We start from the raw sequence: 19,405 nt of genomic DNA on the forward strand, positions 1-19,405 counted from the left end.
CATAATTTCTCACCACTTGATAATAAACCACCTTTAATGACTGCCAGATAAAAACAGTTTATTCTTTTGAACTACCATAATTCTAGATCAGAGAACTGTCTTAAATAATAAGGGGGGGGAAATGCCTTTGAAATGTATGTGACAACAGTAAAAATCCTACCAACATAAGGCTTTTGGCTAAGAAATGGCATTTTTAAAATCCAAAAGCTATTGTCAATTTAGACTATAAAAGAAACAAATTAAAATAATCAATAAAGAGGGAGAATAGACTCAATTTCTCAGATTCTTGTATAGAATTTGGCACATAGTTTTGTCCTTCATACAGCCTGAAATACATCTTCACAGTTTTACTTCACAGAAGAGGGGGGAAAACCAGCAAAATACTGAGGAAAAAGCTTGTGATGTTTTGTTATTCTGTAACTAGAGGAGGTCTTGACTGACACTTAGGCAGAATGATGCTTCTATATTACACCAAATTAACAGAATAGACCTCATTCTTCATCAAATGTTCTCCTATCTTGCTGACAACCACGATCATTTAATGTGCTCCAGCAGTTTGTTAAAATAAAGAGTGCTGATGTCTGAAACTGAGGTTCTGGAAAAACCTTGCTTATACCAGTAATTGCCACCACCACCACCACAGTTCTCCTAGCAAAGGAAAAAAAGTTTTCTCTCTCCTGTCTTGGTCTAACACTGGCCAGCAGTTCAGCCTTCTGCAGCCACTTGCTCTTTCTCATTGCAGTGGAATGGTGGAGAAAATCAGATGGGTAAAAGAGAAAAAACTTGTGGATTGAAATAAAAACAGTCGAATAAGTAAAGCAAAATCTGCACAGCAAGCAAGGCAAAATAAGAACTTATTTACTACCTCCCTCAGCAGGCAAATGTTTAGCTGCTTCCTGGAAAAAGGGGTTTTCCTTCTATGGATTCTATTAAATTTGTAGATAGCCTTGCAAACTGTCCGAATTTGGCTGCCTAAAAGTTCAATAACTTGCAAAAATCACACAAGCAAAAAAAGAGTTTTATTTAGAAAAAAAAAAATTATTTTACTTAAATAAAATTGCAGCTCTTCGTAAAACTTAAAATTGCTAAATTCAATGTCATAAGACATGCACACAGAAGAGTGGCAAAAAATAATTCAGAATTATTACGATAAGAAAAATTAATCAGAATAGGAAATCAATATGGTTTTTTCTGCTTAAAGAAGTAATCACAGTCAAAATACATGCATGAGAGCTCTAAAATATCTAAATAGCCATAAGAAGTTATGAAGCTGCATACATTTTTGCCATCAACAGCCCTGATCCATTTCCTTAGCTTTTGTTGTTCTCTCTCCTATCAAAAGGAGCACAAAAATTTAACAAACACTGCTCTTTTCTTAATTCCATCTGAAACCAGAATTTACATCTGCAGAATCTGAATTCATCTCTCAAAGATTAAAAACTACAGAGTTTTCTGGTTTAACCATGAATGACACAACTAAATACACAATACAGTTGTCATTTTATCCTGCTCAAGATCCTACAGTTTTACACATCCTAAGAAATTCACAAAATCTAAAGCAAATGAAGCAAATAATCTTAGACACATTCCAAAACTACAGCAAGCTGACATCTTGAGTCATATTTCTCATGATTTGTCATCAGCCATGCGCTCACTTTTTATTTTAGCAGAAACTAGGTAGGCTCAATTCCTCTTGCAGCTTTTAAAGCAAATGTTTTGATAAGAGCTATCTGTCTGTTTTGTTCTTGATCATCTGTATTAAAGATCTCAATATATACCTTACACCCACGCTGCAGTCTCTTCTAGTTTAAGTCCATTTGTGTGAGAAGAGCTATTTATGACACATTATGCAGCAGTTGTGTGATGCTTCTTCACAGCATTTGTCTAAGTAATCATAGTTCACTACTAAGCAGCATTTGCAGCAGCTCATTAACAAACTGATTCAACAATACTTGGGAGCTGTACACTTTGCCAAAACAGAAGTGGCACTGCCCATTTAAATACTTGTCAGTTGCAGGAAGTTTATAGAGCTATTTCATGAACCATGAACAGTCAGCATTCGGCCCTTGTTTTCCTTCATAAAGCTAAAGTACACACAAGAAACTTAAATAAAAAGATAGGCTTTGTTTCTCTGTAAAATCAGATAAGAAAACTTATTTAATAAGTCTTTATTTGGACTGATTTATTTTTCCTTTTCTTCTTCTACAAACAAATAAAATGTGGAATTTGAATAACTTATTTAAAACAGGCTATTAATTTTCTCCAGGTGAAAATTCCTTCATTAAAAAAAATAAAATTCTTTATCTACTCCAACTGCCTGACCACTTCAGGGCAGACCCAAAGTTAAAGTACAGTGTCAGGGGCATTGTCCAAATGTCTCAACCAGCAACAGGCTTGGGGCTTTAACCATCTCTCTGGGAAGTCTGTTCCAGTGCTAATCTGTATGTGTGAGTATTATGATGGAAGTCACTAATTAAAAAATTGTGTAACAGAAATTCACCCAATTTCTCCCTTTTGAAAAAGGAAAAATGAGAATTGCAGAAAAAGATAACCAGAACCTCATAGCAACAAATCAAGACAGGGCAAGATAAGTTTATTTATTACATTAAACTAAAACTATTCAGATTGTTCCATGGTGCAGCCTACCAGGAAACAACTCTTGCAGTGACAAACTGCAAAAAGAACCTAGAATCAACAAAAATATACCTGCAACGCAAAAAATCCACATCCAGAGTACTTTCAAGTCCGATTATTGAAACAAAACAAAATAAACAATTTTTTGTTTTAATGGTAACTTTAGAAGCTTTGTCAGAAACAGAAAAGCTCAAGACGATTCAGAATGAAATTTGAAATGAATGGAATGAAAGAACAGAATAAAATTTGGTTGGATATCAATCTATGATTCCAAGAGAGAAAGGAAAGCAAAAGAAAAAAATAACAGATGTACAAGTATTTAAAATTCATACAGCTCTAAATGAAAGTGAAAACTGGACTCTACAAACAGGAATTTTAAATTTATATGCCAAAACTGTGATGTCAAACAGCATAAAAAGCGCAGGATTTTTTCTCTGCCAGTCTCGGCTGAAATTCTACTTGTTTTTCTTCCTTGCCCTATTAGGCTTTTTTCAGTGTCTAATTCTGTCTGTGCTCCCAAAAGAAATGCATAGAAGATGTGCTTTTAAGGTAAAATAATAAAACCTCTTTTTGTTCTCACAGTCTTTTCACGTAAGTTAATGATTCTTAATCATTGCTGTAATATAAATTAAACTCTGTTAGCAAGTACAAAATTTTCAGATCTTAAGCATAAATATTATTTTCTAGAAAATCAGAAGCAACATTGCCCTCAAACCTCTCCCTTTACCAACTACCCCAACTCCACCTATTTCAAACAAGCAGCACGGGAATACACAAAATGCAGCTACACCCTTATCTGGACTAATGTACAAATCTTTATCACCTTTGAAATAGACCTAAGTGCTTATATTTTCATTCTGCATGACTCTGCAGCATAATTCAGCATCAGAATCACAATGAATAAAACAAAAGAATCGTGATTTGACCTAGAGCCTTTAGTTAAATTTGCAATACATAATGCAGTTATTCACCACCAGGGTTTTAGACAGCAAGTAAAATATGACCTTATTCTAGTGCTCCAAATACTCGGCACACCGAAACATTCTCTCAGAAATTGTTAGTTTCCCCCCTCACCCTGCTAACAGTCAACATGTTCAACTACCAGATTGGCTGAAAATATGTTTCAGAAAAACACATTTCCACACAAGGACATTTAACAACAAAAACTACGTCAGTCAGCTACCTATATTCCAAGATGTGAGAGCTCAATCTTACTAACACCAGCAGCTATCCCACTTGAACTACCCTGCTATGTAACATATTACCCAAAACAAGCCCCAAATTGAATTACAGTAATTGTTGTACTCTACCAGATCATCAATCTAATAGAGTACCATGTACCACCAGCTACTGCCTTATCACTTTAAAATTAGGAATTGCAACAAAATGCAAGTAGTTTTCTCTGAAGAATTCTCATTCTCTTTTTCTTAGGGAGGACACAGGGCAGGGACAACCAACAACAGGGAGGGAGAACCATTTTCTCCAAAACTATTTATTTCTTGTATACTTTCAATTCTGCTTGAGCTAAAACTATACAAATATTTAACCACTATTTCCAATCAGAATGACTATTATTTTACTGAGATTACTCTTTCTCTAATTAAATACATCTATATGAAAGCAGCCATCCCAAGAACACATTATTTTTTCAACTATTTAATGCTTTCAATAGGTGTGAGGCCAGAGCAGATGAACTCAAGCCTTAGTACAAACAGTGTGTCACAAGCTCAGCACATGAGAAGGTGTGAGCAGAGGCAGCATTTTTTGCCTTATGGAACTAAGACGTTCAGCTGTGCCTGTTACTGTTAAATTACCTGTAGCTATTTGCCTTTCTTAAATTGCTCATAATGTTTTGTGGGTTTTGTTGGGTTTAGGGTTTTTTAAACAAAAGTTACACTTTAGAAACTTGATATTCCTGTTCATCCCATCTCAACAGTGTTTCTTAGTCCCAGTTTGAAACAACTAGCACAAAACAGTTGGCTTGGCCTTTTCTCCTGATTATCTGTGGAACAAACAAATGTGGTGGTGCTACTTAAAACAAACAAGTGTTTTCCCATATCAAAATATACTGGTCTGAACAGAGAGGTTTTAACATGACCCAAGTTCCCAGCTATGGGAATAGTCTGTAGAGCAGAGGCATTTGTCTTTTAGAACTCAGAGGAGATATTTAAATTGACATATGTCCAACAGAAGCACAGTTAATGAGACCAAAAATCTGGCTAAGGATAACAATCAGAATACTTCAGTTTTCTTACCACAGTGCCAAGCTTTTCAGAACACCTTCCAAAATATTGTATAGATTGTCCCCAAAATAATAAAATCTAGGTGATAAAATCTAGGTGATAATGCAGCTCTCTGATTCAACTCAATTTTGCTCCCTATTTCTTGGAATATCTTCACAGAACAAGCTTTCTTTCCTAGAGAAAGAAACCACTTACTATCTGGTTACTTATTAAGAAACAATTTCTAAATAGTAACCACAATTCAGCTAGAAGACTTAACTATTACATGAACAAAGAAACACAGTAGCAATGTACTCAGTGTCCTAGTCACACAGATACTCTTGGTAACTTCGTGGAGGTTTGCAGCACAAAAAAACAAACAGTGAAATGGCCTGAAAAAAGTGTTTTGTAATTTTTACTGGAAATCACATTAATAATTGTGGGCTGGAGAAGAGAAAGGCACAAATGTCAGCAAAACAATCATCAACAGTTCCTGAGACCAAGACATACTGCCCATTAAACATATTGGGCCATCCTATTTGAAGTCCCAGCTTTCTCCCTCCTCAACCACCACCATGAATAAAATTCTAATTCAACAGAGAAAATGACAATTACACTGATATTCTGGATAAGACCTTAAAAACAAAACAAAACAAAAAACCACCACAAAAAAAACCAAAAAAAAAACAAAAAAAACCAAAACACAACATTCCCTATGGTAGCTCCAAATTGTCGAAGTGAATCTCAACAGTTGGTTTCATTCAGATGAAGTCTGCTTTGGTCCCAGAAGAAGCAACTGCAACACCTTCACCAACCCCTCCACACTCACTCCTATCATCTCCCTCGTGGTGGTGGTAAGACCCAAGGTGTAGCACACAAAAAGAGCTGAGCCATCCTAAAATTACTGTTCATTTTTGAGACAGGTCAGCTGCCTCATCCAGCTAAGCACACATTTGGATAAGCACTCGTGCCTGCACAAAAGATGCAGCAGAAATGCACAGCTTTCATCCACAGCCTACAATTAATGCAGCTACACCCATAGGGAAACTGCAACACGAAAAAAACAATTACCCTGGAGTCAAATGATGCACCAAAGCTTGCTCGTGTAATAAAAGCCCTAACAAAGGTGTTAAAAAGCTTAAAAATGTAACACAACACTTAAACATCTTATCCACAACGTCTAAACAATCCACAGGGCTGCCTTGCTCTGCTGTTAACTCTTAAAATTTCTCAGTTTCTGTTCCCCATAGTAAGAAAACCTCAATATTTGAAAAGAGAAAATAAGCTATCCTACAATTTTCAAGTTTTCACAACAGAAGCAAGAACACAAAACACCCTGAGATCTGTTACTGAAGAGTCCCACCATCCTTGGTAGATCTATGTTCAAAGTGGCCTACTGGGACTCAACTGTCACAGGGTCTTCAGTTATAGCACAAATAGAAATCATAATGCTGGCAATATCAGAATGAGATCAGCACTCTGAAATAAGAGCCTACACTATCAAAGACATATTCATGTTATTTATTTCACCACACATACTGACTCTAGAAAAATATAATATAGGAGTACTGGGATTCAAGAAAAATAATTTAAGAACATAATATAAGTATAATAGCATTTCTAAACTCATATATTTGCCTGCAGCATTACAAGCATGCACAGCATGGTATTAGCTTATTTAAGAAAATGAAACATTTACTTTCACTGACCAAACAGAAAAATTAAAGTAACTTGCAAGACAAAAATTGCACCAGATTTAATATTATTTGCACAAATTAAGTAACAGATATAAAACATCTCAGGCTGTGAATTCCAGTCTAATAACAAAAAGTTAACTCCAATAAAAATTCTTAAATAAATGCTTTCAAATAAGGACAAAACCAGAAATACTATCTCTTGAAAATATATTCATATATATTAAAGGGATTATTTTTCAAAAATATGGGTATAATAAAAAGCATGATTTTGTACACAACAAAAGAGAAGCTTGGAATTAAATTTCACCCCAGTTAAAGAGAGCCCTCATTCCTTCCCAGAGTAAAAGTCAAACATCTAACACTACATTTACTGGTAATTTTATTTTTTTAGCCTTTTATCCCTTCAGACCTCTCTACAAAGTTTAGTGAAAGCTTAGGGTATTCATGCCTGAGAAAGGCATCAAAACATGGCAAAACGTGCCATCTTGAGAAGGAAGAGTTGGCATCCTAATGAAAAAATTAAAAATTAAAATTAAAAAAAAAAACGTTAGCTCAATTATTCTCTATCTCAAAAGCTAAGAATCCTTTGGTTTGAGACAAATAAGTTTTTGTTTAAAGAGGACACAGTGAAAAACTCTTCTTTTGTACAAAATGTAACTGTCATGTGCAAATACACTTCCGTGCCAGCTTTCGCATGCCTAAAATGTCAAGTAATACAAAGTTCACACAGCTTTGACAACTGAGGCAAGAACAAATACAGATGGAGGGAAATATCAATAACAAAGTAACCAATTACAGACACACGCCTCCTCCAAAATCTAAATAGGGAAAAGGTGGGAAAGCACTTAGAAATGTTTATTAGGAAGTCTAAGGAAACTTTGTTATGAACAGAAGGAAAAGAGAAAGGACCTAGTCAGCATCACCTCTCTGAATATAAACATCCAGCATCAAGTCCAAGTTTTGAGGAAGTTCATCTTATGTCATTACCTATGCTTACTAAATTGGTATTTACCTGCACTCCACAAAGAAAAGAAACTTCTTGGAAAGGGTCTGAATGAACTTATTTCTTTCTCACCAACTCTTCTTACTTCAAACTTTAAAATGTCCTTTTTTCCTCACTTTTCCTTTTTTCACATGCTTTTATACTCTAACTGTATAGAAGAAACTCAAATCCATGCTACACTAAGACTGTGCCTCCAAGTCTTTATAACTTACAGGATAAAAGAGAAAGGTTATTGATAAGTTTTACCAACCAACTCCTTGAAATGGGTAAAATAGCCTAACAAATAAATAAGAATATTATAATATATCATGTACTTTGAAATTCCCAGTTGAGTTTCTTCATATTTGATTTCAAGAAAGTCAAAAAATACTTGTATGTATTTTTATGTTTTCCACAAGCTTATTGCTGTCAACTCTTCCACACCATACACGTGAAAATGCCTATGCCAATGCAACTCTTGCTACAGAAAAAAAGCAATGCTCTAAGTAAATCTGCTCTAACTACAATAAATCCCTATACGATAACATTTGTTATAGAATTTAAAAAATGTATATGGCAACAGTTTTTATCAGAGGCATTACAAATGGAGATGGTGCTGTCTCCTTTCGTGTAAGTTCAAAAGTTATCAACTTATCTATGTTTCAGAAGTATTGGAGTTCAGAACTACTACAAGCAACCAGCAAGGGAAATCTATCTTTGATGAGCATCACAAACAGGGCTCAGCCTTTCTCTTAAATCGTTTTCAGAAATTCAGAGACTAAATTATACAACAGTGTACCTGCAATGAATACAATACTAGCAACAAGTTGCTAACACACACAATTCAGACACCTCATTTGCTGTTTTGCCAAGTGCTGCAGTTAACAACACGTAAGGGGGAAAAATCCAGGCCCCTTTCTGCTAGCCAGAGGTACATCGCTGAGAGGAACACTTGGTTTCATCACTGATCTAACCCGAGATGAAAAGCACACACTACGAAGTTTTAAAAAAGAACAAACCAAAAATCCACCCATCAGATTTCTGATGTGACCCTGGCAATCGCGGTTACTCCCACGCACCACACACGGTATATAAACTCTCCAAGGCACACGGCGCACCTGGCGGGCCGGCCCGGGGCAGCGCTCGGCGCCGCTGCGGAGCGCGGCCATTGTGTGCGCGCGCGGCGCACAGCGCCCCCGCACGGCCGCGCGCGCCCCGGCACCCGCCGCTGGCCCCGCCCCGCCCGGCGCCGCGCCGCGCGCGCGGCTGTGGCGCCCGCCCGCACCGCGTCCGTGACGTCGCGGAGCGAGCGCGGCCGGGCCCGGCGCGCGCGTTGTTATTGACCCCGCTCGGGCGGGCACCGGCCGGACCCCGGCCCGAGCCCGCCCCGGGACACTGACAGGGGTGCAGAGAGGGACAGAGGCTGTCAGAAAAAAAATTTAAATTTAAAAAAAAAATTCCAAAGTTTTGTTGCTTTTTTTTTTTTTCCTAAGTTGGTGCTTTTTTTTTTTTTTTTTTTTTTTTGCGGGAAATTCAATTTTTTCACCGGGCTGTTCAGGGAGAGTGAGGGAGGGGGAAAAACAACTTTGCACGCCGCAGCGCTCTCTCCTGTTACCAGCGCCTGCTCCTCTTACCAGGTTCTCGTAGCTCCGGGGATGCTCCTTGCCCGTCCAGTCCGTGCGCTTGGGCAGCAGCTGCGGGAGGGAAGAGAGGGCGCCCCGTGAGCGGCTCCCCCTCCCCCGAGGAGCCCCCCGGCAGCGCCCGGGATGGGGCGGGGGAAGCGGGAGAGCGAGGGAAGGGGGAGGGAGGCCGCAGGCGGGGCGAGTGCCGGGTGCGCGGCGCCGCTCTTACCTCTTTCTCCGCCACTTCTCGGATCAGGACCTGCAGCAACAACAAAAGCGGGGCGTGAGAAAAGGTTTCAAAAAGAGAGAAAAAGGGAGAAGGAGGACGAGGCGGCCAGCGCGCCGCCTGATCAGCCGCCCTGCCCGGCCGCCCCCTCCCCACCAGGCCCGGCGGCGCCATCCATCCATCCATCCATCCCTTCATCCATCCATCCCTCCATCCCCTACCTGAGCCGCTTGCTGGCACGGTCCGTCCTCCAAAAAGCGAGCGATGAGGAAGTAGAGCTCTGCGGGGAGAGGACAGGCCGTCAGGGCTGGAGCTCGCCTCTCTCCCGCGGGTTTCCCTTTCTTCCCCCTGCCCGCCGCCCCTCTCCGGATCCCCCGGCCACGACTCACCCGCTCGCAGCTCCGCCGTGTGCCGGCTGCCGCCGTCCCCGGACATGGCGAGGCGAAAACCGGGGAGGGGAGGGGGGGAAAGGGGGAGAAGGGGGGGTTGCCCGGGCCGCGCTCCCGCGGCAGCGTCGGGTCCCAGCGAAATGCGCCCGCCCGGTCGCTGTCACTGCTCGTTCACCGGGGAGAGTCTCGGCTCCACCATTCAACCCACGGGCAGCAGCAGCAGCAGCAGGAGGAGGAGGAAACAACAACTCGCAGCCGCCCGCCGCCAACGCCGCCGCCGTCGCCAGCCAGCCAGCGCGAGCGAGCGCGATCCCTCCGCCAGGAGAAAGAGTCCCCTCCTCCTCCGCGCCCCCTCCTCAGCCCCCACGGCCCCGCGCGCCGCCCCTTCCCCCCGCGCCCCCCCGAGCCCCCGGCGCTGCCTGGCGGGGGCGGCCAGGCAGGGCAGGAAGGGGGGAGCCGGACTCTCCCGATCCCGGCTACCGCCCCGCTGCCGCGGCGGCCCCCAGCGCTGTCCGGCGCTGGAGGGGAGAGAGGGGCGAGCGCTACGCGTTTATTAGCGGGAAGGCGGGCGGGCTGTGGCAGAAGATGTCGGCGGGGTGGGCGGGAAGGCGGCGGGCGGGCGGCTGAAAGGCGCTTTCTCTGCGCGGTGCCGGCGCGCGGAGGGATACGACGCACGGCGAGGAGGAGGGGCTGCGGCGGCAGCGGCGGGGCCGCGGCGACTCGCGGCGGCTGCGGCGCTGGAAGTTCCCGAGTTCCAGCGCCGCAAGAATGGGAAGCGAGCGAAGCCAAAATGCCCCCGGGGAGCGCGGCCCCGCTGGGGAGGCCCGGCACTTCCACACCCCCGGCTCGCGGCTCCCCCTGTGCCCAGCCCGCTCCCTCGGAGCCAGCCAGCGACCTCGGGGCGCTGCCAGGGGCTTTGGCATCTGCGCGTAAGTGCCACAGGGTCACGCGTTGTTGGTTCTTATTCTTGCAACATCGCGCCCGGGTTCCTGCCGTGGGTCTGCAGCGGGGGGAAATCCCAGCAAGCCCCCAGCAGCCAGAGACTCGCCTTCCTCCCTTTCTCCCTTGTGCGGCGGGGCTGCCCCGGCGGCTCCGCCTGCGGGTTGAAGGGCTCGCAGGGCGCTCGCTTTGAGAACTTCCCTTAAAAAAAAAAACAAAACCAAAACAACGAAACAAAAACCAAAACAAGCAAACAAACCCCGACAGCTGATAACGATTCTATTCATTGCTCTTGCCGCCAAGCAGAGCAGACGTGCGGGACTGACCAATTTCTGCCTTCCAGGAGCGGTGGGCAAGAGGAGCAGTGTTGGAAACGCGAGCACCGGCGAGGGATGGTGATGCCTGCACCCCAAGGCTGAACTGGAGGTAAATCACCAGCGGATCGATAACCTACCGAAGGTTCCTGAAAGGCTGCAACATTGTACGGAGCCCGGTTAGCGGTTAAATAATTTCTTTATTTAATGTTTGCTACTTTGAGGATACTGAATAAAACCTTCCGGTTTGTGCTGTAACTGTTTCTTTACTGCTTACAGTTAAAAGAAAATAAAAACAAAGACGGTGTTTGCTGATAATTAGCTTTTTTTAAAAAAAATCCATATCTGATGAGGGATTTAAAGGAGCATGATTCGTTGTCTTTATGTTTTGCAACGTGTCTGTGCTTTTTCTCGTCGAGCTTGGGCCTTGCCAGAACGAATGTGTTTGTGGACAATAAGAATGAATTTAGCAGGGATCAATGTAAACGGGGCAAGCTGTAATTTTTAAACATTTCTTTAGCCTCAATTTTTAACTGATGCAACTTGTGAAGCAAAGACAAAAGCATATTTGAAATTCTACAGAAACTAGACAAAGAACTATTTTTTTCCTGTACATAAAGCCCCCTGAAATTCTCAGCTATCTAACTTTCAACAAAATTAAATTTGAACAACATTTCTGTGCAGTTGAGGGTAACCTGCATTGAGCATTTTTATACGTGTTTCCAAGGCCTGCAAGCTCAGTGTACGAATTCGAGCTTTGTGCTTGATATGGTGAGCAAGCTTCGCTGCAATCACCCTTCTGCTTTATTGAAGAAATGTTACCCTGAAAGGTTAAAGAAGGGAGGCTAAAACATCACTTATTTCTATTGTTGTATTACAAAAACTATATTTATATAGTGGATGTCTAGATGCTGTGCATTTTTTATATACAATTATCACATGTCCTTAAAAATCATTAAAATCCTAATCTAGAATTTTTATCCTTAGGGTAAATTAATTTTGAAGCATAATTTTTTTTAATTAAAAAAAAAGCAAGACTGTATGTACTGGATTTGATCACTGTATCTGTAGCTATGATCACTATATATTTTTAAATGTGCATGTATCTCCCTTTCCCAGATTTGTTACAATAACCACTCTGTTTCAGCTTCATTTTGAATCCATGCTTCAAATAATTGAAAAGGAAATGAAATCATATTTAATGTCTAATAAAGATTTTAAAAATAAAGTGACTTGAATCTTTTCTTAGCAATGTGAAATGTGTATTGTAATATCTTTCATAGGTGATTCTCACAACAAAGGGCTACATGAATAATGTGATTAACATTTTAATTTCCCTTGATGTTTACATAAAAGAAAGTATACTGACGTATGACATCACTGAAACTGTAAACCAAGCAATAGAAAAATTTTAGCAGTTAAGGAGTCTGAAAGTACAGGAAAACCTCTCCTAGATATATTGACCCTCCTTGTTCTTTTGGCAACTCATAACTTTTCCTATTGCAGTTCAAAATACAGCCTACAGAATCAAAAAGTTCTTGGTGTTTTGACAATAAAATAAGGACTGTGTCTTTTATTTAATTTTTTTTTTGATCACCAAGCAAAATGAAATCATAATCCCAGACTTGAGCTTGAGCACTGCAGTACTACAAGTAATATTTAATAAATAGCTTTTACAAACATACATTCCACTTTCTTTTTACAGATTAGATCTGATGGGATTTTTATGTGCATGTGTGGCACATCATGAAAGTCACACACAAGAGAAAATGCCTAATTATTATTGCTTGGTGATACATGTTAGATTGAATTCCTGTAGCAGTAACAAATATTCTGTTCATTTCTCAGAGATATTTTTAAAGGTTTTTTTATTCTTTCAGTTAAGATTTTTTTGTAGTGCACACAAGTGAAGAAAAATATAATCTCCGAATTTTTACTATCTTTATTGTTTTGCTTTCTAATAATCCCTTTTCTTTCATGCTATCTTTTCACCTTACATTATTCTAAAATAAAATACATCAGTCTTGCTTCATCAGCAAGATTCAATGTTTTCAGGAGAAATTAATCTGAAAGATCTTCATAAAAAAATTAAAAATAGTAATGGAATGATTTCATTTTGTGACTTTCAAATGTTAATATTCAGACACAATTACTAAATTAATTTTACCAAAAAAAAAAAAAGTTTCATAGATTCTTCCTGTTGCTGTAGATTTTACACATCAGCTATACAAAGCAATGGACTGATCCTAAGAGTTGCTGGCTTGGGATGTCTCTTTATACCCTAACCTGGCCTTTTTTTTTTTCTTCCATCCTCCCCTAAAAAGTGCCATAAGCACTATAAGTATCCAAGTACAGATATATTATAATTTTCTTGAATTACTGCTTACCTTTGACAGATAAGAATGTAGTATCTTTGGTTTCTTCTTGAATTTTCTGGTATCTTTCTGCACTTTTAGGATTAGTTGGTTGAGGGGTTTGGGGTTAGGTTTTTTTGCTCGTTTTTTTACTGATATATTTTAGCCAGGGGTATTTTGTGTCAGTATGATTTTATACCTTGTGCCCAGAAAGTACATTTTTTGGACCCTAGTAGTGGCAGTATTTGACATGAAAAGCCTTTCTGTTTCTTTTGAAATTTGCTCTTCTCCTTTTCTCTACAGACAAAGGAAAGTATTTAGGGTTTGTAGATTGTCAAGCTGAACAATGTAGCTAAATATTTGAAGCATGATATTGGCAGGGGGTGGCTGAGAGCAACATAAAGCAGTGACTAAGTTTTCCTCGGGTTTGGATAGTTGGTTGGTTACTTGAACAGGGTTTTTTTGGTGAGTTTTTTCCACCTCAAATGAGAATTATCACCACTAGTTGCTTGTTAATTCTTACTCTTGAAACCAACCATAAACTTTACAAGGGCAAGACGTGTGTGATGAGTGCTTGTGAGGCCAGCAACGTTTTTATTATCATTTGTGTTAACTTCATGCAGAAAGAGCCACATGTGCTAAATTACCATACTACTATGAGCAAATTCTTTCTGTAGTTTCAAACAATTACTTGGAGCTTAACTAAGTAACTTCACATCAAAATTCATTTAAATACTCCCTTGGTCATGCTTCATGCCAAGAATACATTCTTATCTTTTCTGCACCCGGCATTGCTAACCTACCTGAACTTGCTACTATGAAGTTTCTAATAGAGTGCTTAGCTGCTTTGTATTCTGCCCTTATCAGATATTAAATAGTGAACTGTAGGCTTCTATTTTTTACTTTATTTCCCATTTCAATGTGCCCTTTACCACAGAACGTGCGTATCTTCCCACTCCACTATTTTTGAAAGCATTTCCTGTTACTCCTGCTTGCTTCTCGCCAATGGCCAAGAGGAGCTTAGAATTAGGCACCTGTATTACCCAAACCACCAGCAGCACTGACAATTTTTTTAAAAGCACACAAATAGATTAGCCTCTGAAAATATTCTCTATCAATTTTGTGTAAAAACAAATAATTAGCTGCAAATCTACTATCAGGCTTTTAAAAGTACATCTTTATGTCATTTATATTTTGAGCAGTAAATGAGCCTTGTTGGAGTTCATCCAATGAACCTAAAAACCTCTTTAATATGCTGTTACCCAAATAAATATGAATTGCACCAGCCTTTCATATTGGTGAAAGATATGAAACCAAAATATGAAAGTATTTCTTTCGGTTTCACTGTTGTATCTTTGAGTGCAAACCTTCCCTTACAAAGAGAAACTAAGAATAAGGCCTATATTATTCCTGCTGAATAGAGGAATTCTACTGGGTTCATGCTGGGGATTTTGTTTGGGTTTGTTTTGTTTTAAAGTAAATTTATTTGTGTTCCTGTATTTTGTAAAAAAACTTTCAAATAAATTTCCTGGATCTGCTTGACATTTCAACTTTCTATGCTGAATCCATTCCCTAATTATCCAGAGGATGTTGAGAAAATTATTAAAATGCAGTACTTAATTGTTTACTATTGGGCTTTTCTTCACAGAGGCTCTTGGATATTTGCCATGTCTATTTTCACGTCTATTTGATGTCAAAGTTTTCTGAGTCTTCTAAGGATTATGTAGAAGATTTTTAAGGGAAGCATTGAAAAAATTAATACACAGGGTATATTTTAGAGGAGAGCTATTCCATAATGAAAATAGGAATTATGTTGCTTTGTATATTGACAATTATTTGCTTAGATTATTACTTCTACAAAAATTTTGAAAATGTTTGCTATTACTTCACTTTGTAGTAAAGTGTTCTAATATGCGAAGCAATTTTTGTTGAGCGGAAGATTCTCCAAATAATGTGCATTCATTTGTTTCAATGGTTTCATATTTGTGTTCTGAGTCTGACGTACTTGAAGTGTTAAATAACAAATTTTATTTAAACTGGTAAATTATGAAGTTTGTTAAGGTACAATTTAATAGTGGCCTTCAGCTACTGTTTGTCTTTCCATTTTTCTAAAGAAAATTTAGATTTCTGTTTAACCAAGTTTGAGGGTCATTTCCAATTAGGGGTATGGATTTGATGTTTTCATTTACTGTAGTAGCCTGTTAAAAATACAACTTTTAAAAATACAGATGAGAGGTTATTTGCCTGATTTTTCAAAATGATGCTGGCTATCATTAGCTTTCATATAGACTTGGAATTGCTCTGAGTTAATACAAAAGACTGTTAAAGATTTACATCTATGTAATAACTTAAGGGATTCTGTGATATTGTTATCAGACATATAGTCTGATAAACTTGCTAATATGCAATTTAGATAAAAGTAGACAAGGCCGTAAGAAATATCAGTGAGATCTACCCAGGGAAGAGATGAGCAGAACAATGTAGGTATAATTTCATGATGTTACATTCAAAATAGTCTACTGAAGAAATTATATGAGTCATTCATGTTCCTTATGGGCTCCAAATCAATATAGGGGGAGAAAAAAACCCTCTTTTTGATATCCAGTAGTAAATCTTTTTAAAAGATCACTCTATTTATTACATATTCAACATTTAGAATGTGGTAATTTTTTTTTCTATAACTCTAATGTGAAGCCAGTGAAACAAAACAATAACACAGCCTCTGTCGTAATACTGCATGAAGTCTTTCACCTTATCTCAGAAAATTAGAGTTCAGGAGAAAATTAAGATCAAGGAAAAATACTTGAGTAATAGGATTAAAGACCAAGGAAAAGGAATAAAATACATGGAGGAAGTAATATTCAATCAGTGCATACAAAATTTCTCTGTTTCAGAGAAGATAAAGCAAGACCCTCTATAAACTCTAGGGCATAGTTCAAGAATTGAAATGCTTGAAAGATTTCAAATTAAGAACTATGTTTTTCCTCATAACAAAATACAGCCATTTGGGCTTCACTTTTGCCTCAGAAGTCTCAATGGCAAGGATTTTAGCAGTCTTTAGAAGAACTCACACTTCGACAGGTAAGAACAGCCAGTGATAGAACAGATACATAATTTTAAAGCTCGTTAGTCTGATCCAACACAGCCTTGCTCTGTTGCCAGCCTAAAGACCATCCTTAGTTTTTCCCAAGTGCTTCCTTCTAATGTTGTTTTAGTTTAGACCAACCTAGTATTTTTATTTCAGTGCAATTGAAATATCTACTTTCCCCAAAATAGCAATGATGTAGAGTGAGTAGTACCAATATTTGCACTTACAGTAAAAATTCAGGGCTGTTAGCATTGAGCCATTTGGCTGACAGTGCCTACTTTGTGTAGCATATGTGATTTGTCAGTCATCCATGAAATAGGCATCACTGAGATTCCGATCTCCATTTATTGTTCAGTCTTCTGAGAAAATACTGGTCTGCTGATCCAGATTTCTCAACATTTTGTATTCTTGTGTAGCATCTACTTGGTGTCTTGAAAGGATTATTTTATATTTTCAGTTTGCCCAGCTCTGGTGAGCTGCATAGGCATGGTGTACTAATTGAGACAAAAATTGTGTAAGATAACTGCTGATTTAAAGTAATTGAACCAAGCTGTTGATTTTACAGGTTGTGGAGTACCAGTGCTTCACAAGGAGTGTGATCAGACAGCAAATGATCCCTGCATATATGTGACACTGGTTGCATTTTTTGTTTGCTTCCTTGTTTTTAACCTAATACTAATGTAAGATGAAGACTGGCACATGTGACTCTCTTTTCCCAGGTGAGGCCCTACCACAAGATTAAAAGATTGTGATCATTCTAGATGGACTAATCAGTAGTTTTCTCATGCAGAGTGAAGCAGCTTTCTTAACAGAGATTAAGAAGAACCCACTCTTGAGGATATTTTCCCAAGTGGCTAACTCAGTCTGTTCTGAGGTACAAAATACTGATTTCTCTTCCTTGGAAGAATTTGAACTGAAGTGGGATCCTCCTGCACACAAGAGTAAATTAAAACTGCATAAGCCCCTCTTTGGTTAGGGCTTAGTTTGGTAAGCATGCTCAGAAAATGATCCATGGATGTGTACAAACCAGACAAGCAGAGATTTGTGGATCGTGAGCTAGCTGGAACAGGCAGTGCTGGGCAAACTAAGAAGTTTTTTAGACACTCAGAAACTCTCACTGATGGAAAATTATGTATCTATATTTTGATTGGTAAAATAATGGAGAAATTATTTTATAGTTAGTGTCATGCACATTCTCACCCCATCACTGATGGGTGTTCATGCAATAAGCTCTCAAGCACAAGCCTAGTGCTTGTTTTTGCACATGTGAATTTTTTAAAAAAATCTAACTTCCAAGATTGAATAAAAAAGGAATTGAACTTGATCTTTTAGCATCAAATTTGACTACTAATAATTACCTCTTGACAGACCCTTATAAATAAAGCATTAAATAACACTAAAAGTCAATCAGCTAATGTAAAGAAACGCATCTTATGAAAACTAGATTAAAGAAATACAGAGGAATTTATTTTTAATATAGTTGTTACAATAAAATGATGTCTATTTAGTCCATGTATCAATTTGTTTGTATATATGTCTGAAAGTGCTCTCCTCAGACCCTGCATAGCAGGGTTTAACAAATTGCCAGTCTTGGTGCATCCCAGATTTCACCACATTGAGTGTACCTCTGAATTGTGTTGTTCCCATGTACTCCCAACCCAGATTTTTCAGTTGAAATTTTTCAGCAGCCAGCATACTTACATTTTTCTCTTCCCCCAGGAGAGTCGTGTGTATGCCTTTCAGTTCATTCACTGATAGATAATTCTAATAGCATAGGACTCTGTAAGAGGACAGATCATGACATATTTGCAGACAAGATTTCAAAATCCAGTACACAGAAGGTAAGGTGTTCTTACTGCTGTATTCCTGTTTTGAATTTTACCCATACTAGTAATCTGAAGAGCACTACTGCCCACTCAATTTCTGGCCAGTTGCTCATGCCAGTGGCCATATCCATATTACTGGGCTCTTTAAAACTCCAGAACAGGACAGCTGCATCTGCACTGTCAGCTGGGCCTGAGCTACCCCCTGAGCCATGCCAAGGGTGGCTTGGGAGAACGCTGCTTGTCCTGGACCTAGTGCAGGGACTCTGCTGTCAACAATTTAACAGCATCAGCTCTGGGCTTCAAGTCTGCAGCTCTGTGCCCTGGCACATTTTGGTTTGCTAGCATAGACACAGCTTTTGCAACAAACAAAACTGAAGCTGCCATTGTGCTTTACTTCTGAAACTATCTTATAGTAAGGTATACTATGTAAAACAAGGAATACATTCCACAACAATGTCCTTTGCTAGGAAGTTCTAGGGGCAGAGATAAATCCTAGCTAGTTAGTGATAAACCCTAAGACAGTTCAGTTCACTTTTGCTCAGCCTCCAAATGATTTGAGTCTTTATTCTGTCCACTAAATAATGACAAAATGCTGAAATGCTTAGAATGATAATAAAAGCTTCTCAGGGCACACTAAAGATCCTGGAAGGAAGAGTTGATTTGGCAAATAAACCAGAAAATACAAAGTCTCAAACTGATGAGATTTGAAAGAAAACAATGTAACATTACAAGAAGGTAAACAAATTAACATCTGTCAGAAAGATTCACAGTATATCTCAATTATCGCTACAGTGTTCTGACCTGATAACTACCTACAGTTTGTGGTAGTCAAGCGCTGGCTGCAGTTGCTCCCAACAAATCTCTTTAAAGGTGCTTGAGAGATGTCACAAAGGACATCTTACATCTCAGAATCATAGAATATTTTGAGTTGGAAGGGACCAGCAAGGACCATCAAAATCCCACTGCAGGCGCTGCATAGGTTGGCCTCAAATATCTCATCATGTGCCCAAGAGCATTTTCCAAACATTCCTTGAACTCTGTCAGACTTGGTGCTGTGACCACTTTCCTGGGGAGCCTGTTCTAATGCCCAAGCACCCTCTGGGTGTCCTGTT

At 39.5% G+C, this 19,405-nt stretch overlaps 1 protein-coding gene and 1 long non-coding RNA gene across 4 annotated transcripts in view; one reads left to right on the forward strand and one right to left on the reverse strand.

Moving 5' to 3' along the window:
- PHIP (pleckstrin homology domain interacting protein) overlaps nucleotides 1-9,947 on the reverse strand; it is a 109,524-nt gene extending 99,577 nt beyond the window's left edge. For all 3 annotated transcript variants that reach the window (XM_064707430.1, XM_064707429.1, XM_064707428.1), the window contains exons 1-4: nucleotides 9,773-9,947; nucleotides 9,605-9,663; nucleotides 9,387-9,416; nucleotides 9,170-9,229 (exon numbers count right to left, since the gene is read on the reverse strand). In XM_064707430.1, the coding sequence (XP_064563500.1) occupies nucleotides 9,170-9,229; nucleotides 9,387-9,416; nucleotides 9,605-9,663; nucleotides 9,773-9,818 (195 nt within the window). In that variant the 5' untranslated portion in view covers nucleotides 9,819-9,947. The remainder of the gene's footprint in view (nucleotides 1-9,169; nucleotides 9,230-9,386; nucleotides 9,417-9,604; nucleotides 9,664-9,772) is intronic.
- Nucleotides 9,948-10,380: 433 nt separating this feature from the next.
- On the forward strand, nucleotides 10,381-12,255 carry LOC135445257 (uncharacterized). The gene is made up of 2 exons (XR_010439502.1): nucleotides 10,381-10,701; nucleotides 11,055-12,255. It is a non-coding gene; the product is annotated as an uncharacterized LOC135445257 (long non-coding RNA).
- The last annotated feature ends 7,150 nt before the right edge of the window (nucleotides 12,256-19,405 follow it).

Source organism: Zonotrichia leucophrys, chromosome 3, assembly GCF_028769735.1.
Source record: "Zonotrichia leucophrys gambelii isolate GWCS_2022_RI chromosome 3, RI_Zleu_2.0, whole genome shotgun sequence".
Taxonomy (NCBI): Eukaryota; Metazoa; Chordata; class Aves; order Passeriformes; family Passerellidae; genus Zonotrichia; species Zonotrichia leucophrys.